The sequence below is a fragment of the Bufo gargarizans genome, chromosome 9 (assembly GCF_014858855.1).
Source record: "Bufo gargarizans isolate SCDJY-AF-19 chromosome 9, ASM1485885v1, whole genome shotgun sequence".
Lineage (NCBI taxonomy): Eukaryota > Metazoa > Chordata > Amphibia > Anura > Bufonidae > Bufo > Bufo gargarizans.
Genome location: NC_058088.1, coordinates 32094754 through 32110536, shown reverse-complemented (window position 1 = coordinate 32110536; position 15783 = coordinate 32094754). Strand labels below are relative to the sequence as shown.

General features: G+C 45.3%; 1 protein-coding gene across 2 annotated transcripts in view; it reads right to left on the bottom strand.

Annotated features, from left to right (window-relative positions):
- The window catches only part of LOC122946263 (fibronectin type-III domain-containing protein 3A-like), an 85163-nt gene that overhangs the window by 44620 nt on the left and 24760 nt on the right, over positions 1-15783 (bottom strand). For both annotated transcript variants that reach the window (XM_044305762.1, XM_044305763.1), the window contains exon 2: positions 1862-1999. In XM_044305762.1, the coding sequence (XP_044161697.1) occupies positions 1862-1972 (111 nt within the window). In that variant the 5' untranslated portion in view covers positions 1973-1999. The remainder of the gene's footprint in view (positions 1-1861; positions 2000-15783) is intronic.

Below are 15783 nucleotides of genomic sequence, written 5' to 3'. Positions count from 1 at the left end.
TGCGATGGAGCAAAAAGCAGAAATTTCCACTCTGGTCTGGAGAAACACTTTATCTGGTTGTCAACATACAAAATATCAAGCAGTTGTGATGAACCCGGCATGGGCACAGATCACTTTATAAGGACAGCCCTGATGCTTTCAACTATTAAAGGGAACCTGTTACCGGGATTTTGTGTATAGAGCTGAGGACATGGGTTGCTAGATGGCCGCTAGCACATCCGCAATACCCAGTCCCCATAGCTCTGTGTGCTTATTGTGTATAATAATAAAAAAAAAAAAAAAAAAAAAATTACAAAAATATGCAAATTAACCTGAGTCATTGACTCATCTCACGTACAGGACTCATCTGAGGTAATTTGCATATGTATCAAATCGGGTTTTTTTTACACAATAAAAGCACACAGAGCTATGGGGACTGGGTATTGCGGATGTGCTACGGCCATCTAGCAACCCATGTCCTCGGCTCTATACACAAAATCCCGGTGACAGGTTCCTTTTAAAAGCTTTGTACACCTTTGGGGGCAAATTTTTTTTATGATTGGATTTTTACTCATTTTGGGCTAAAAATAATTTTTTCAATTAGTCTTTATTAAAAATATTGAGCGGTTCTGTAACAAAGGGTTAACTGTTTAGCTGTGTGCTAAGGCAGGGTTCCCCAACTCCAGTCCTTAGGGCCCACTTGCCGGTCAGGATTTAGGAGTATCCCACAGAATGAATACCTGTGGTAAATCCTGATGGACGGACACTAATTATATCAGCTGCCCAATACTAAGGAAATCCTGAAAACATGACTGGTAGGTTGGCCCTGAGGACTGGAGTTGAGGACCACTGCGCTAAGGGCTGTATTACACCAACAGATTATCTGACCAATAGTTGGTGTGCACAAAAGATCTGTCAGATATCTGTCGGTGTATAGTCTGTTGGTCAGAAACACTTATTTAAAAACACATTCTTATTCGTAAAATAAGGATTGAGGAATATAAGGATGTGTGTTTATGTCAGAGCGCAGAGATAAGGAGCCCATCAGCTCCCTGCCTGACGGAGCAGAGAGAAAATTCTGATCCTGCTAGTAGAGCATCTCTGCTCTGTACAGAGAAAAAGGCCTCCATATTTTTAATAAAGACTAATTGAAAAAAATATATTTACCTCATAATGAGTACAACGCAATAATAAAAAAAGATTGTCCCCAAAAGGTGTACATAGCCTTTAATAGGGAACCTAAACCTTTGCTGAAGTGATGACTGCACATCAGCCGTTCAATTTGTTCTGCTCGGCATACTGGAAAACACAAGCAGAGCAGTCAAAACCCACGTTCTGAGAAGAGCTGCTGCACAATCGTGATTTAAGGGGTTGTGCAAGAATGGGAGGGGGGGGCCTTCCCCATATACTTTAGGGGACTTGTAAAGGGAAGCTTACTTTCCTGCGTCCAGGTGCTGGCTCGCCACTCCTTCTCCTCCCAGCCGAGTTTCCTCTTTGTAGACATCCGGTGAGAAATCGCAGCAGCCAATCACGAGCCGCGGCAATGACCGCTTTCTCAAATGGTTGTGCGCAAAGGGATCTGGTCGCCACCATGGCCAGTGATTGGCTGTGGTGATGTCAAACTGGATGTTCACGCGAGGGAGGCCAGCGGGGAAATTGCACGGCTGAAGAAGGAGCAGGGAGTCGGCGCCAGGCACCTTTACAGGACATTCTTGTAAAACCTGTTTAACTATCACCATACAAAATATGTCCTTTATCATAAAAGGTAAAAACATCTGCAAACCTATTAATGAACGTTCAGGTTCCTCCTATACATTAGAATACGATCTGAAAGGGGAAATAACCCAACAAAAGCTAACAAAATGTCACAACCCTGATTTACCTGTTGGGTGCTGTCGCCATTTACCATGTGAGGTACAAGTGAAACATCATTCATTAAGGGAGTAGCTTCCAATGGAGGAGGCTGGTCGGCCATCATGGCTGAAATGATCATTCATCGACAGATGTTCACATCCACCACCTGCACATAAAAAAAACATAATAAAATTAAGCTTTTTATTCACTATATATAGTTAAGTTAGGCTGTAGCGGTCATATAGGTAGATGGGAAGGGAGGGCTGGCAGAGAGTAATGGCACTGGAGGAGTCAACAGGCAACAGTTTAGGCTACTTTCACACTAGCGTTCATAGGTCAGTTCGTGAGCTCCGTTTGAAGGAGCTCACGAGCGGACCCGAACGCCTCCGTCCAGCCCTGATGCAGTCTGAATGGAGCGGATCCGCTCAGACTGCATCAGTCTGGCGGCGTTCAGCCTCCGCTCCGCTCGCCTCTGCACGGACAGGCGGACAGCTGAACGCTGCTTGCAGCGTTCAGCTGTCCGCCTGGCCGTGCGGAGGTGAGCGGATCCGTTCAGACTTACAATGTAAGTCAATGGGAACGGATCCGCTTGAAGATGACACCATATGGCTCAATCTTCAAGCGGATCCACTTTACATTGAAAGTCTGAACGGATCCGCTCAGGCTACTTTCACACTTAGAATTTTTTCTAAGTTATTAATGCAGACGGATCCGTACTGAACGGAGCCTCCGTCTGCATTAATATGATCGGATCCGTTCAGAACGGATCCGATCGAACGCTAGTGTGAAAGTAGCCTTATTTGTTTATTTTAGCACAATGCAATAATAAAAAAAATTGCCCCAAAGGAGTCCATAGCTTTTAAGTTATCCCCTATCCACAGGGTAGAGGAATAACTATTAGATCGGCTTGGTTCTACCACTGGGACCCCCACGAAGCCCCCAGAAATGAATTGAGTAGCCGGTCAGGCATGCTCTCAGCCGCTCCATGTCTAAGGGAGTACAGGAGATAGCCAAGCGCTGTACTCAACACTCAAATTCTCTCCTTAGGAAGATTAACTGAAATATTCACAAGTTGAAGGCATTGAGCGTTCCCGTGAAAAAATAAATAAAGAATGAGATAACAGGATACAGGAAATTTGTCATGCCATATTACGTTTATCTGGAATCTTTTTTTTCCACAAGAATAAAACAAAAGACTACTGTGCTCCGCAGTGAGATCTATTACACGTATCCAGTAACCTCCCATTCACACAACCACTAGGGTTCATAAAAACTGACATTTATTGACCAGCATTTACCTCCTGCTTAGTATGGGGTAGACCTACACACAGTGTCGTGAAAATGACCAATTCTCAACAGGCTTTAAAATGAAATAAACAGGATAAGTGTCCATTCACACGTCCGCAAATGGGTCCGCATCCGTTCCGCAATATCGGGAACAAGTGCAGACCCATTCATTCTCAATGAGGCAGAACGGGATGCAGAGAGCACATTATGTGCTCTCCGCATTTCAGGAGTGTGGCCCCTGAACTTCCGGGCTTCGGACCCAAACTTCCGGGACGCCGGTCCGCAAAAAAAATAGAACATGTCCTATTCTGGTCTGCAATTGTGGACAAGAATAAGCAGTTCTATGGGGGGGTGCCGACCGGGTGTATTGCGGATCTGCAATTTGCAGTGTGCATGTAGCCTAAAAGTAATAATCAAGAAAAAAAAAGTAGGAAATCACATCAGTAGTCTCCTAAAAGGGGTTTTCCGGTTTGCATCAACATCCTTTCAAATAATAATTTATGTAGGTAGCTGTCATTTTGTGATGTATTTCTTGTCCCTTTATTACTCCTATCTTCCGTTCAGGCTGCAATCACATGACCATGTCCATGCAGCTCTCTTATTTCCTGTGATGTTATGTCCATGGGCGGGGCAGTGATAAAGTATTTATTTAGCTGGGTGGGAGGAGCTATACATTATCTGGGCGTTGTTAGGGGCGGTGCTGGAGCTCTGGCAGAGGAAGGAGAAGTGCATCATGGGTTTGGTTGGATACAGGAACAGGAAGTGCTACATACAGGATGGAAGCAAAGAGGGATTGGTTTACATGATAAAAACGGGTCAGAAGAGTATATTGACAAAAAATAATAATATATAAATAATAATAATAATAAAGTGTGGGGAAAATGTACATGAGGCGAGCAACTACATGAGTCTATCTGTTAAAAACCAGAGTAATTCTGGAAACCCCTTTAAGAAAAAAAAACAAGGGTGGCGGGAAACACTGAACACTGCAGCCAACGTAATTTCAGGAAGATTGATCTGTGACTAAATGTGAGCCAACTTCCTTTATATTGTGACGGCTGATAAAGTCAGATCATGTCCCAGCCGGCGTTGCCTTATGTGGACACACCACTTCCTCTTTCTGTGAGAAGATAGTGAGTACAAACTGAGGCAAGACTACCAGGGACAAAATTCTTAAAGGGGATCTCCGAGAATGAGATAAATGTGCTCCTACGTCATCACTTAGATGACGTTGTGCAGTAAAGTGCAATTGTGTGAAATCTGCATAACTTATCTTTTTCGGTTTCTACAAGTCACATCCTCCCATCATATGGGCAGTTGCTTTAAAAATTCTACTGGTTGCCCTTGGAAACAGACAATCGTTTATGTCCTCACCGTTGTCAGACAAGTTAGGCAACAGATTAAGGCCTCATGCACACGGCCGTTGTTTTGGTCCGCATCAGAGCCGCAGTTTTTGCGGCTCCGATACGGACCCATTCACTTCAATGGGGCCGCAAGAGATGCAGACAGTACTCCATGTGCTGTCCACATCCGTTGATCAAATCCATGGCCCCGCAAAAAAAAAAATATATATAACCTGTCCTATTATGGTCTGTTTTGCGGACACTGTTTTGCGGACAAGAATAGGCAGTTATATCAATGGCTGTCCGTGCCGTTCCACAAATTGCGGAACGCACGCGGTCGTCATCCGTGTTTTGCGGATCCGCAAAACACACAACAATCGTGTGCATGTAGCCTAATGGAGTGGTCTGCCTTTTTTTTGTATAAACCCAAGTTTTCTCAGATGGGCCATTCCCCATCACCACCTACAGATAAATGGGGGTCACCTGTGTAATCTGCCATGGAATCCTGCAGGAAGTTCCCATTTCCCCTGCAGGACCAACACAGGGTATATAAAGCATTACAGAGTTCTCAATTAAAAACCCAAAAAATAAACACTTGCCCATGAACGCCGCAAGACACAAAGCAAGGAGGAACTGGGAAAATCCTTTTTTGTTAACACAGAAAAAAAAAAAAAAAATGTTCGTGTATTCAAATAGTTTGAACTAAAATGAGCCATTGTGAAAAACGAGACAAGTCAACAAAGCATCTGCTGTTCGAGAACCTGCCTCGGTGGTTTACATAAACCCTAGAGTTTCTGTCATGGGAGTTTCAGGTCCTAGACATCTGGAGAACTGAGCAGAACAGATGCCCGATATCAATACAGAGAGTACACTACCGAGAAAGTGGCAAGGTTTAGAGGGGGCACGGTCCTCGGCGGTGGCAGGGCACAAAGCAGGAGTCTCCTTACCCTACGCTTGTAGAATGTATGCAGACATTAAAGTGGTTCTCAGAGATCAGAAATATCTTATTTTGGCATTGCCGCTCATGCCAATTCGCTTTATTGGTTTTAAGCTGCAATTCCAGACAGACCACATTGACGAGGACCATTTCTTCTAATGCCACAATAACCAAAAACGCATTGTAAAGACCAACTAACTTCACCAATCCCACATCGGGGTTGTCCTTGAAGGTCTTCCACAGTACTCTCTACTTTCCCTGAAGTTCCACTGTTATTTTCCAGTCCCAGTTTTTGGAAATCCGCAAGGAGTGTGTGCTGCAACCAGGGGACAACCCTAACCCTGGGTTCACACCTGAGCGTTGCGCAAACGCGCGTTTTAGTCGCGGGTTCTTATGCGCGTTTTTTGTAATAGTAAACGCGCGTTTGACGCGCGTTTGTGTCATTGACTGCAGTGTCCTATGGCCACAAACGCGCGTCAAAACGCCCCAAAGAAGCTCAAGTACTTGTTTGAGCGTCGGGCGTTTTACAGCGCGTTCGTACGCGCTGTAAAACGCCCAGGTGTGAACCATTCCCATAGGGAAGCATTGGATTTCATGTCTTGAGCGTTTTACAGCGCGTTTGAACGCACTGTAAAACGCTCAGGTGTGAACCCAGGGTAACAAGTGAATGAGGCTGTTCTGTCCCGAGCAATACACATCCAGGTGACCGGCACGCACTACACAACTTCATTGTTTAGTCTAACGTTCCTGTCTATTAAAGGGGATGTCTCGCTTCAGTAACTGGCATTTATCATGTAGAGAAAGTGAATACAAGACACTTACTAATGTATTGTGATTGTTCATATTGCTTCCTGCTGCCAGGATTAATTTTTCCATCACATTATACACTGCTCGTTTCCATGGTTACAGACCACCCTGCAATCCAGTGCGGCACGAGATTACATCATCACACCGCACTAAATTTCGGCAAGTGTTCAGGATTTTTTGCCGGAGAGTAAACTGCAGCATGCTGCGGTATTTTCTCCGGCCAAAAAACGTAGGAGGGACTGAACTGATGCATCCTGAACGGAATGCTCTCCATTCAGAATGCATGGGGATAAAACAGTTTTTTTCTGGTATTGAGCCCCTGTGACGGAACTCGACACCGGCAAAGTAATTCGTCACAAAGCGAATTTCTTTGTGAAATTCGCTCGTCTCTAATGGGAATGTATGAAATCAATGTCACCCACTTTTTTTTTTTTTACTAAACTCAAACTAAACTTTCACCAATTTGAATTATTACTTCAGGCCAGATACGGTATAAAGTAGTGTTGTGAATCCGGTAGGCTGATCCAATAGGCTGTTCCGTCATAAATGCCAACAGTTGGCCGGCTAAAAACTGCTGCAAGCAGTGGTACCTGTCCGGTTGATTCTCGGCATACATGTCGGGTGCGGCCAGATCATAGTTAATGGGGCCGGAGGGCATCTGTGTAGTTTCCGGCAATGCCGGATACAGAGGGATCGGGCAGGCTGCTCCGTGCCGGATCTCATGAGAGTTAGTGTGAAACTAGCCTCAACGTTGTGAGAAAAGTAACAGTCGATGGATCAGTAATCTCCAAGACCATTTTTCCCCTCTTGAACAAAATAAAAAAAGTTTTCCCAGACAATACCACAGCAATAAAACTAAACTGAGAGAAGAACACAACCCTTGAAACAGAAGTGTGGTGGAAATGCCATATACAACCCATCATAATAGAAACCACACACAATTATTACGAAGGGAATGACTGAAGAAATGAAATATTAGTTACAGATGTCCTCTCTGGTGGCCAGTGCACGTCCCCTCACAGCCACAGCCAGGAGATCACGGCAATATCCAATTCCGAACATGCAGGGATCCACGCAAACCACATAACAACGAAAGCACACAAAATTCCAAGATGGAAAAAATTCATACTTTAAATAAGCAGCTGCTAGTAAATAGTGGAAAGAAGTAGTCAGAAGAATCATCTACAACAACTCCCACCAGGACAAAGAGATCCAAGCTGCGCTCCAGCAATCAATATGGTGTTGGTACTGATCCATACTTTCCCGAATCCTGACCTAGGCCTCGCACCCAGTGAAGCCACTTCTCTCTGCTCAGCATTGATTAGGGGCAATCACCCCGAAAACAGCTGTCTGCAGATGAGATACTGGCTTATTTATTATCCAAGTTATGTCTCAAGGCCTGTTCAAAAAGGTTGAGCCTTGACTCAAAAGGTCAGCTAGTTTACCTCTGGTGGCATTAGAGGCAGACCATTAATATCTCAATACTGGAAAACCCCTTTAAAGGGGTATTCTCATCTGAGACGATGGGGGCGTATCGCTAGGATATGCCCCCATTGTCTGATACGTCCCACCTCTGGAACCCGCACCTACACAGAGAACAGAGCGGGGTAGGTGGTGGCCGGACGATACAGGGTTTTCCGGGGTCCGGCCACCACTAATCGCTCTCCCCGTAGTAGTGAATTGGGAGCGCACCACTCTTGCGCCGCCACGAGTCCCAGTTATTTTTATAGAGCTGACTGAAATAGCTAGCGCTCGGCTATTTTTGTTATTAACGGATACAAGCGTTTGCATTATTCACGCAGATCCGTCTGTGCATATACACGACGGATCCGCACAAAACGCGAGTGTGAAAGTAGCCTTAGCCAAAAGAAATGGGTTTAGAAGGAACAGGAAACATAATATATACTTCTTGCTGGATTCACTTCTGGCTTTGGCTCAAAAACTGCGCATTTTCCGCCAATCTACCCTTAATCTAAAACCATAAGGACGCGATTCTCTCCGCCTTTCATTTAATCTGAGTTTTCTGCCATTATAAGACACAACGATTAGAGAATAAATAATGAAGCCCCCCCCCCCCCTCCCATCCCCCGCCGCCGGGGGGGCCAGGATTCTCCCAGCTCCAGTCATTCTTTGAATAACTGCGCTCTCAAAGGCTTCAAGGAACTGGATATCCTATGAATACAGAGATTAGTCAGCACAAACCTGGGATGTACAGAAAGTGTCCTTATGAGGAACACAATACCACAGGGGTCCGCGCTGCCAGTGTGGGGGATGGGCAGCCCACACACACTCATACAGGAAACCCTACAGTACTATTTAGGGTGAAGAATGCAACAAATCCCGGCTGGAAGAAAATACTTATTGGAATGAATTGTAGTGACCCTGGAAATCCTGATCAACAAACAAGCGAGGATTGGTAACCTTAACCCCTTCTTCACTAGTGGTATTTGACATCCTTCAGTCCAAACTTAGAGGGCATTGGGCAGCAGATTTGTACCTATGAAACTGGCTGACACGCATCACCTGGTCCTGTCAGAGTGGCGAAGATGCGGCAGTTGCAGAGAGAGCAGAGCGGGAGGTCTCCGGGTCTAGACGATCACTCTCAGAAACCTTAATGGCGCGACTGTTGCAGATACAAGTGACTCTATGTGCTGCTCCCCTCCCCCTCTCCACCCTGGACTACGCGGCTTTAGAAGTGAATGGGAAAAGTCAAGTGACTGCTGTGGTCCCCATTCATTTACACACATGGCAGCCTAGTTATAAGTCCGGTGCATTCATACGTTCCGCCCCCCCCTCCCCACCTCAAAATAATTGGCACTGCTTACATACTGAAGGCTGTCAATCAATGTGAGGGGTGAAAGCAGGCGAGCACCAGGCTCTGGAAAACTCTGATTTTGCGCTACTCAGCATAACGGGTAACCAGTCATGTTGTTACATTATCCTGTTCTTAAATAGGGCTGAATACTGTTGAGACTATATAGGCAGCCGCTAGGTCCATGAGTGCTGTGAACCTATTCCAAAGGGACCTCCATATTAGCAAATATGGGAAGGGGAAAGCAGAGAAAGGTAGAGGAACAACAGGCCCCAGTTCAGTCCTGCTACAAGTATAGAACAGGGACAAAAAAAATGCATTAGAAAAGGGCCCTGTTCTGCTCCTCCTATAAAGCCCATGGTCATGATGGACCCACTTAGAAAAGGACTCTCTTGGATCAGGATAATGCCACTCTTGTACATGGGCCCAGTCTGGTGGATGGGGCTGAGCTGCAATACAATGCACAGCCCAAGAACATTTTTTCCCCCCCAATCTATCGGCTCATGCCGTTGCCCGGCCGTGCCCTTATTGCAGCCCACAAAAAATTGAACATGCCCTATTCTTGACCGCAATTGCAGACAAGAATAAGCATATTCTATTAAATGTTATGAACAAACTATCCTAACAGCTTGCTCTAAAGACGTATTAAAGCAGGGCTCGACAAATCCCAGGCGCCAGGTCGCCATGGCGACCAGGAATTTGTTCCTGGCGCTTGGGTATTTGTCAGCCCGTTTTCAAAAGGTGCCCGGGCGATGGGTGCGGAGCTGCCGTTCTGTCCAGAGGCAGCAGGAGTGGAGATGAGCGCCTCCATTGTGGAAGCTCTCATCTCCATATTCATGTCCTCGGGACAGCGATACAGATGAATGGCGCGGAGGAGCAGGGGAGACGCGTCTCCCTTGCCCGTTCCTCTGATAGGCTACAGGCCTAGTATCAGAGGCCGGTGCAGGCCGCCTGAGCCTACAGTGCGGGACACAGGCCGGAAGAGGCCTGCATCTCATCACTGACAGCAGCATAAGGTAAGTATATAAGTTTATTGTTTTTATTATACTGTGGCAAGAAGGGGGGTGGGGGCCCTATATACTGGTACAATATGGGGGGGTGGGCACTATGGAGAAGAGGGGAAGCACTATGGGACCCTATATAATGCCACAATATGGGGGGGCACTATGAAGAGGGGGAAGCACTATCGGGGCCCTTTATACTGGCACAATATGGGGGGCACTATGGAGAAGAGGGGAAGCACTATGGGGACCCTATATACTGGCACATTATAGGGGCACTATATATTGGCACATTATGTGGGGCACTATGGAGAAGAGGGGAAGGAGCACTATGGGGGCATCTACTGGGGGCTTTATGACGCGGCTCCGCACTTTTTTAGCTGGCTCCTAGATTCCAGGGAAATTTGTCAAGCCCTGTATTAAAGCGATAAACAACAGCATAATAAAACGTGAAAATAACACTGTGCTACCAGTTTACGTAAATTATGTGTAATTCAATTAGGTCGCCGGCAGAAAAATATCTATACTATCAGGAGCCCAAACTGCTAAAGCGAACCACCCAGGAAAATCAAACATTACACCTTATGTGCTGTGCTTCTCGAACAGTCTCAGCCGGGAAGCGGAGCTTCTGAAAGTCAAACATCTGTAATCCCCATCATCCCCTGGCCGCAGTGTAAGAGGCACGGATTACAGCACACAGCCCACATACTGCCCCCTTCACAATGTCATTACATACCCTCAATCAGTCTAGACTGAGGAGGAGTGGGCTGGAGGTACGGCGACACACAATCTACAATCTGTAGTGGTCGTTAAATTGCCTTCAACATCTGACAAGACTGTAAAAATTAAAATAAAATAAAAAAAGACAACGCTCTGGTACTAAGAATACAGGGGGGAGGGGGGGGGGCAATCAACACGAAATCTCATGGTCTGTAGAGACCTGAAACGAGATGCTCCAAGCAATTTTTTTTGCTTTGGATGAAAAACTTTGGCTACGAAAGGTCATTGGGTTATGCGCCTGTCTCGATATCCCCTGTGCTGCTGGAGGAGGCGCCTAATTTATGACAGGGTGCATCCCTCGTTGTAAATTAGGCGCACCCTCCTGCGGCCTGTGCGCCAAGCCAGAAATCTATGATATCTCAGAGCTGCCAGAAAAATTGCGTAAATGAAGACAAATTTGTCACCCCTTTCCCCGCCCTTGTCACACCCCCTTTTGGAAAAGTGAATGATAAATCCTCCAATTTTAATTATATATATATATATATATATATATATATATATATATATATATATATATACACACACACACACACACAGTGTGTGTGTGTGTAAATATATATATATATATTTTTTTTATCATTTCAGTATTTCCTTGCGATTAGTTGTATAAATCTGCCATAGAGAGTCTGCGGGTCTGGCTTCCCCTGCCCACACTTCCATATCCTCTACCGGTACCACCTGCCGGTAGAATTTACCGCTTAGCCTTAAAGGGAACCTGCCAGGTGGATATTTGATTATAATCTAACTAATTATATACAATCATTAACTACTAAAAAGTACCTTAGATGTATTCACTTACTGGTGTGACAGATGATTACCTCATAATATACACACAAAGATGCCGCATGCTAATGAGCTGATTTGAGTCCAGCGTGATGTCATTGAGTCCAGCGTATATTTAATTCAGAGCTATAGCCACTCCCCTGCCCACCTGCTGCTGATTCCTATAAAACAAACTGTCATTTAGCAGCTGGTGGGCGGGGAGAGTCAGGAGCTCATGAATATTCAGGACTCATCATTATGAGCTGGAGCTTTTCAATTCAAGATGTTGGCAGATTGACTGGGTCAATTAAAGAAAGTGAGCCAGCATTTTGCTAAGAGAATCAGTCACTTATTTATGTTGCCCTTAGTTAGGACACCATAAAACTGGTGACAGGTTCCCTTTAAGCGCGTCAAGACAGGCATAGCAAATGCCAGACTTTGATAAATGATCATAGACTGCCAAAACATGTGCCAGATTGAGGCGGGGCGTGCCCTTAAAGGGAACCTGTCACCGGGATTTTGGGTATAGAGCTGAGGACATGGTTTGTTAGATGGACACTACCACATCCGCAATACCCAGTCCCCACAGCTCTCTGTGCTTTTATTGTGTAAAAAAAACGATTTGATACATATGCAAATTAACATAAGAGTCATATCTTACTTGTGTGACCAGAGAAGAGTCATATGTTCAAGCTCTGACTCATCTCAGGTTAATTTGCATATGTATCAAATAGTTTTTTATACACAATAAAAGCACACAGAGCTATGGGGACTGGATATTGCGGATGTGCTAGCGGTCATCTAGCAGCCCATGTCCTCAGCTCTATATCCCAAATCCCGGTGACAGGTTCCCTTTAATAAATTAGTACTGGAGAAGATTTATTTAACTGTCTGTTGCCCTTAGCAACCAAAGCACAGCTTTCATTTTCCAGCAGCAGATTAGGAAATAAAAGCTGCGTTATAATTTGTCGCTACGGGCAACCAAAAGTTTTCCATAATGTCTGCCGCCACACTATCCACGAGCAAGGCGCTGCAGTGTCATGCACCCTCGAAGGAACGCAACAACCCAATACAATCACCAAAGAAATTCCCCCAGACAAATCTAATAATTCTAAATTTAGTGTAACGGGTCAGAAAATGCTCAAAACGCCTAAAAGTGAAAAGCAGAAGAAAATATAACCAGCTCCAGCTGAAAAAAAGGTTTCGCTTGAGTTCATCACCAAAGTGTGACACAACTATGCTGACAGAGGAGTCATGGGCTGGAGCGCTAACATCTAGGGGGGGAGATTTTGGTGGTGGTTGTCCGTACTACTTGTGCGCCAACTGTTCGTCCAATGCCGTCAGACGTTCTGGCACCAAGAACAAAAAGCAGCAAAACAGATTCTTTTTATTAACAATTCATGGGAACAAAAAATGTTTTATGTTACGGTTCCAGGTTAAGAGAAAGGGTGTAAATCCTGACATATCAAGTGCGGTTTTGGAGTCAACACAAAGTCCGTTATGTAACAAAAACGCACACGTAAAGAAGTTTGCCTAGTTACCAGATATGAACACTTAAAGGGGTTGTCCGGGGTTCAGAGCTGAACCCGGACATACCCTTATTTTCACCCCGTAAGCCCCCCGATGCGCTCCCTTGCCCTGCGCTAGATCGAAGGGAAAAAGGTCTCTTTGTTTTCAATAACATACTCCTGGGCGGAAACTTCCGCCCGGCGGCGTGTTCGGTGACGTCACCGGGTCCGATGGGCTCAATCCCGCCCATCAGTGCAGGTGACGTGGCAGCCTCATGGAGAGCCCCGGTACGTCACCGGATCTCCAAAATATGCATGAACTGCTCCGATGCTGAAGTCAGGGGGGCTGCCGGGGTGAAAATGGAGGGATGTCCAGGTTCAGCTCTGAACCCGCACAACCCCTTTAAGGGGTTGTCCCATCTCCCCTTCACACCAGATCGCTATTTCCTGACTCTTCTGTGGGCTGGACTCCCCAATTTGATGAACATTACAGACAAGAGTTGGTTTGACGACATCATCGCACCGTTTGCCTGATTGTGTGCACTCCAGCTCCTTCCTATTGAGAAGCTCTAGGGTTAGGCTCCATTTACACGTCCGTAGGCGTTTTGCGGATCCGCAAAACATGGAAACCGGTAATGTGCGTTACGCATTTCGCACATCACCTGCACTATAATATAAAATGCCCTTTCTTGTCCGCAGTTGTGATGTCGTGTCAGACTGGCCAATATATTGTGTCTAACGGCAGATTTTACGGGAGGCAAGCTGCCTTCATAGGCCTAACATTTTTGGGTCACATAATAAAATGGTGATATACTGTATGCACATGGTTTCCACCACCCTGCAACCCAGCGGCGGTGGTCGTGCTTGCACACTATAGGAAAAAGCGTCAGCCTCTCTGGTGGCTGGGACCATAGGAGTGCACATAGGCCAATGCTTTTTCCTATATTGTACAAGCACGACCACCACTGATGGATTGCAGGATGGTCTGTAACCATGGAAACCAGCAGTGTATAATGTGATGGAAAAATGAATCCAGTCGGCAAAGGAAGCAACATGGATAATAACAGTACATTAGTAAGTGCCTTGTATCAACTTTCACTACATGATAAATGCCACTTGCTGAAGTGAGAAATGAACTGCAGAGAGTCTCTGTAAATCTAGTTAAAAGTCTCAGAGGGCCAAAAAACACATGACTACCCCCGTTATTATGTAATCCCTAAAAAATCAGCTTCTTCCGAAATTGTTTCACAATGAAAAGCAAACAAATCCGCCCACAACTTTCAAGTTGCACAATTTTGACATTGGTTTTTTAATCTTCAAAAAAATAATAAAAAAATCAGCATTAAATTAGGCATAACGAGAAAAACAAAGCCAGAGCAGAGGACACCTACCCAGAACCCCAGGATGGACCCCATTAACCACCAAGCAAGGCAATCAAAATGGAGCTTGTACGTTCTCAAGGATTTCCTCCGGGCACTGCAGTTTCCTACCGCCCTCCAAAAACATAATGGTCATTGCACATCGAGTCGGCATTGTGACTTTAACTACGCGCAAACCTATAGGACTCCCTTGTAGCCACAGAGGGCAAACAAGTGTTCTTTTGGACTCTGCTGGTCAGGTGTCCACTGGAATTTCCATTATTTTTTTTCATGGAGGCTTTTACCGAGCCGTTCAGTAAATGATGTCGGCACCAGGAGCATTTTCATACAACAGACCCCAAGCTATTATCTGCCACAACTTCTACAGTGTATTTTTTGTGTTGGTTATTTATTACTTTTATTGCATATTTTATTCATGAAAAATAAAATTTTTATATATTTCGAAACTAAAAGGAAAGTCCAGACAACTCAATGATTTGTGCCATGCATCTCAGCAACCATGGATGCTGCTGGCATTGGCCTATATTATTACATGTATCCTGGGTATGATACATTCCCTATAGACGGGAAGAGTAAGGGTTCATTCACACGTCCGTAGAATGGGTGCGGAACAGGTGCGGACCCATTCATTCTCTATGGGGCAGGAATGGATGCAGACATGTTTCCGCATCCACATTTCCAGAGTGCGCCCCCGATCTTCAGGTCTGCGGCTCTGGAAAAAATAGAACATGTCCTATTGCGGACAAGAATAGGCAGTTCTATGGGGGTGCCGGCCGGGTGTATTACAGACGTGTGATTGGACCCTAAGTCTGCGTTCACATCTTTGGAATGCTTGATCCGGTGGAGGGCTGTTACGGCGTAAATGCTAGCTGTTCAATAAACGTTGCATGAAGCAGCATTTATACCAGATCACCACCAGATCCCATTATAGCAAATATTGATCCAGCAGTGATCTGTAGAATCTGGCAATTTCCGATCCAGTGAACTCCTGCAGGCCGTTCTCTCCCGGAACCATTCACTAGAGATCTGAAGGTGGCTTGAATGCTCGACGCTATGTAAAAACAACTGCTGGTCCAAAACCACCAAATCAAGGAGACATGCCATTCTTCCCAGATATTTCCACTGCCCGCAGGCAAGGGAGTGCCCACCAGGATGAGAACACCTAAAACTCTTCTCACTAAACCATTTTATGTGCCATGACCTATTAAGCAAAATAATTGGTTTGACATATTAACCCACAGAACCTGGTCAACCGAGGCCCTCCACCTTCTCACGGTGGAGACTACAGAACAGACTCTCCAAGGTAAAAGTTCTGAAAAAAGAAATGGAGTCTG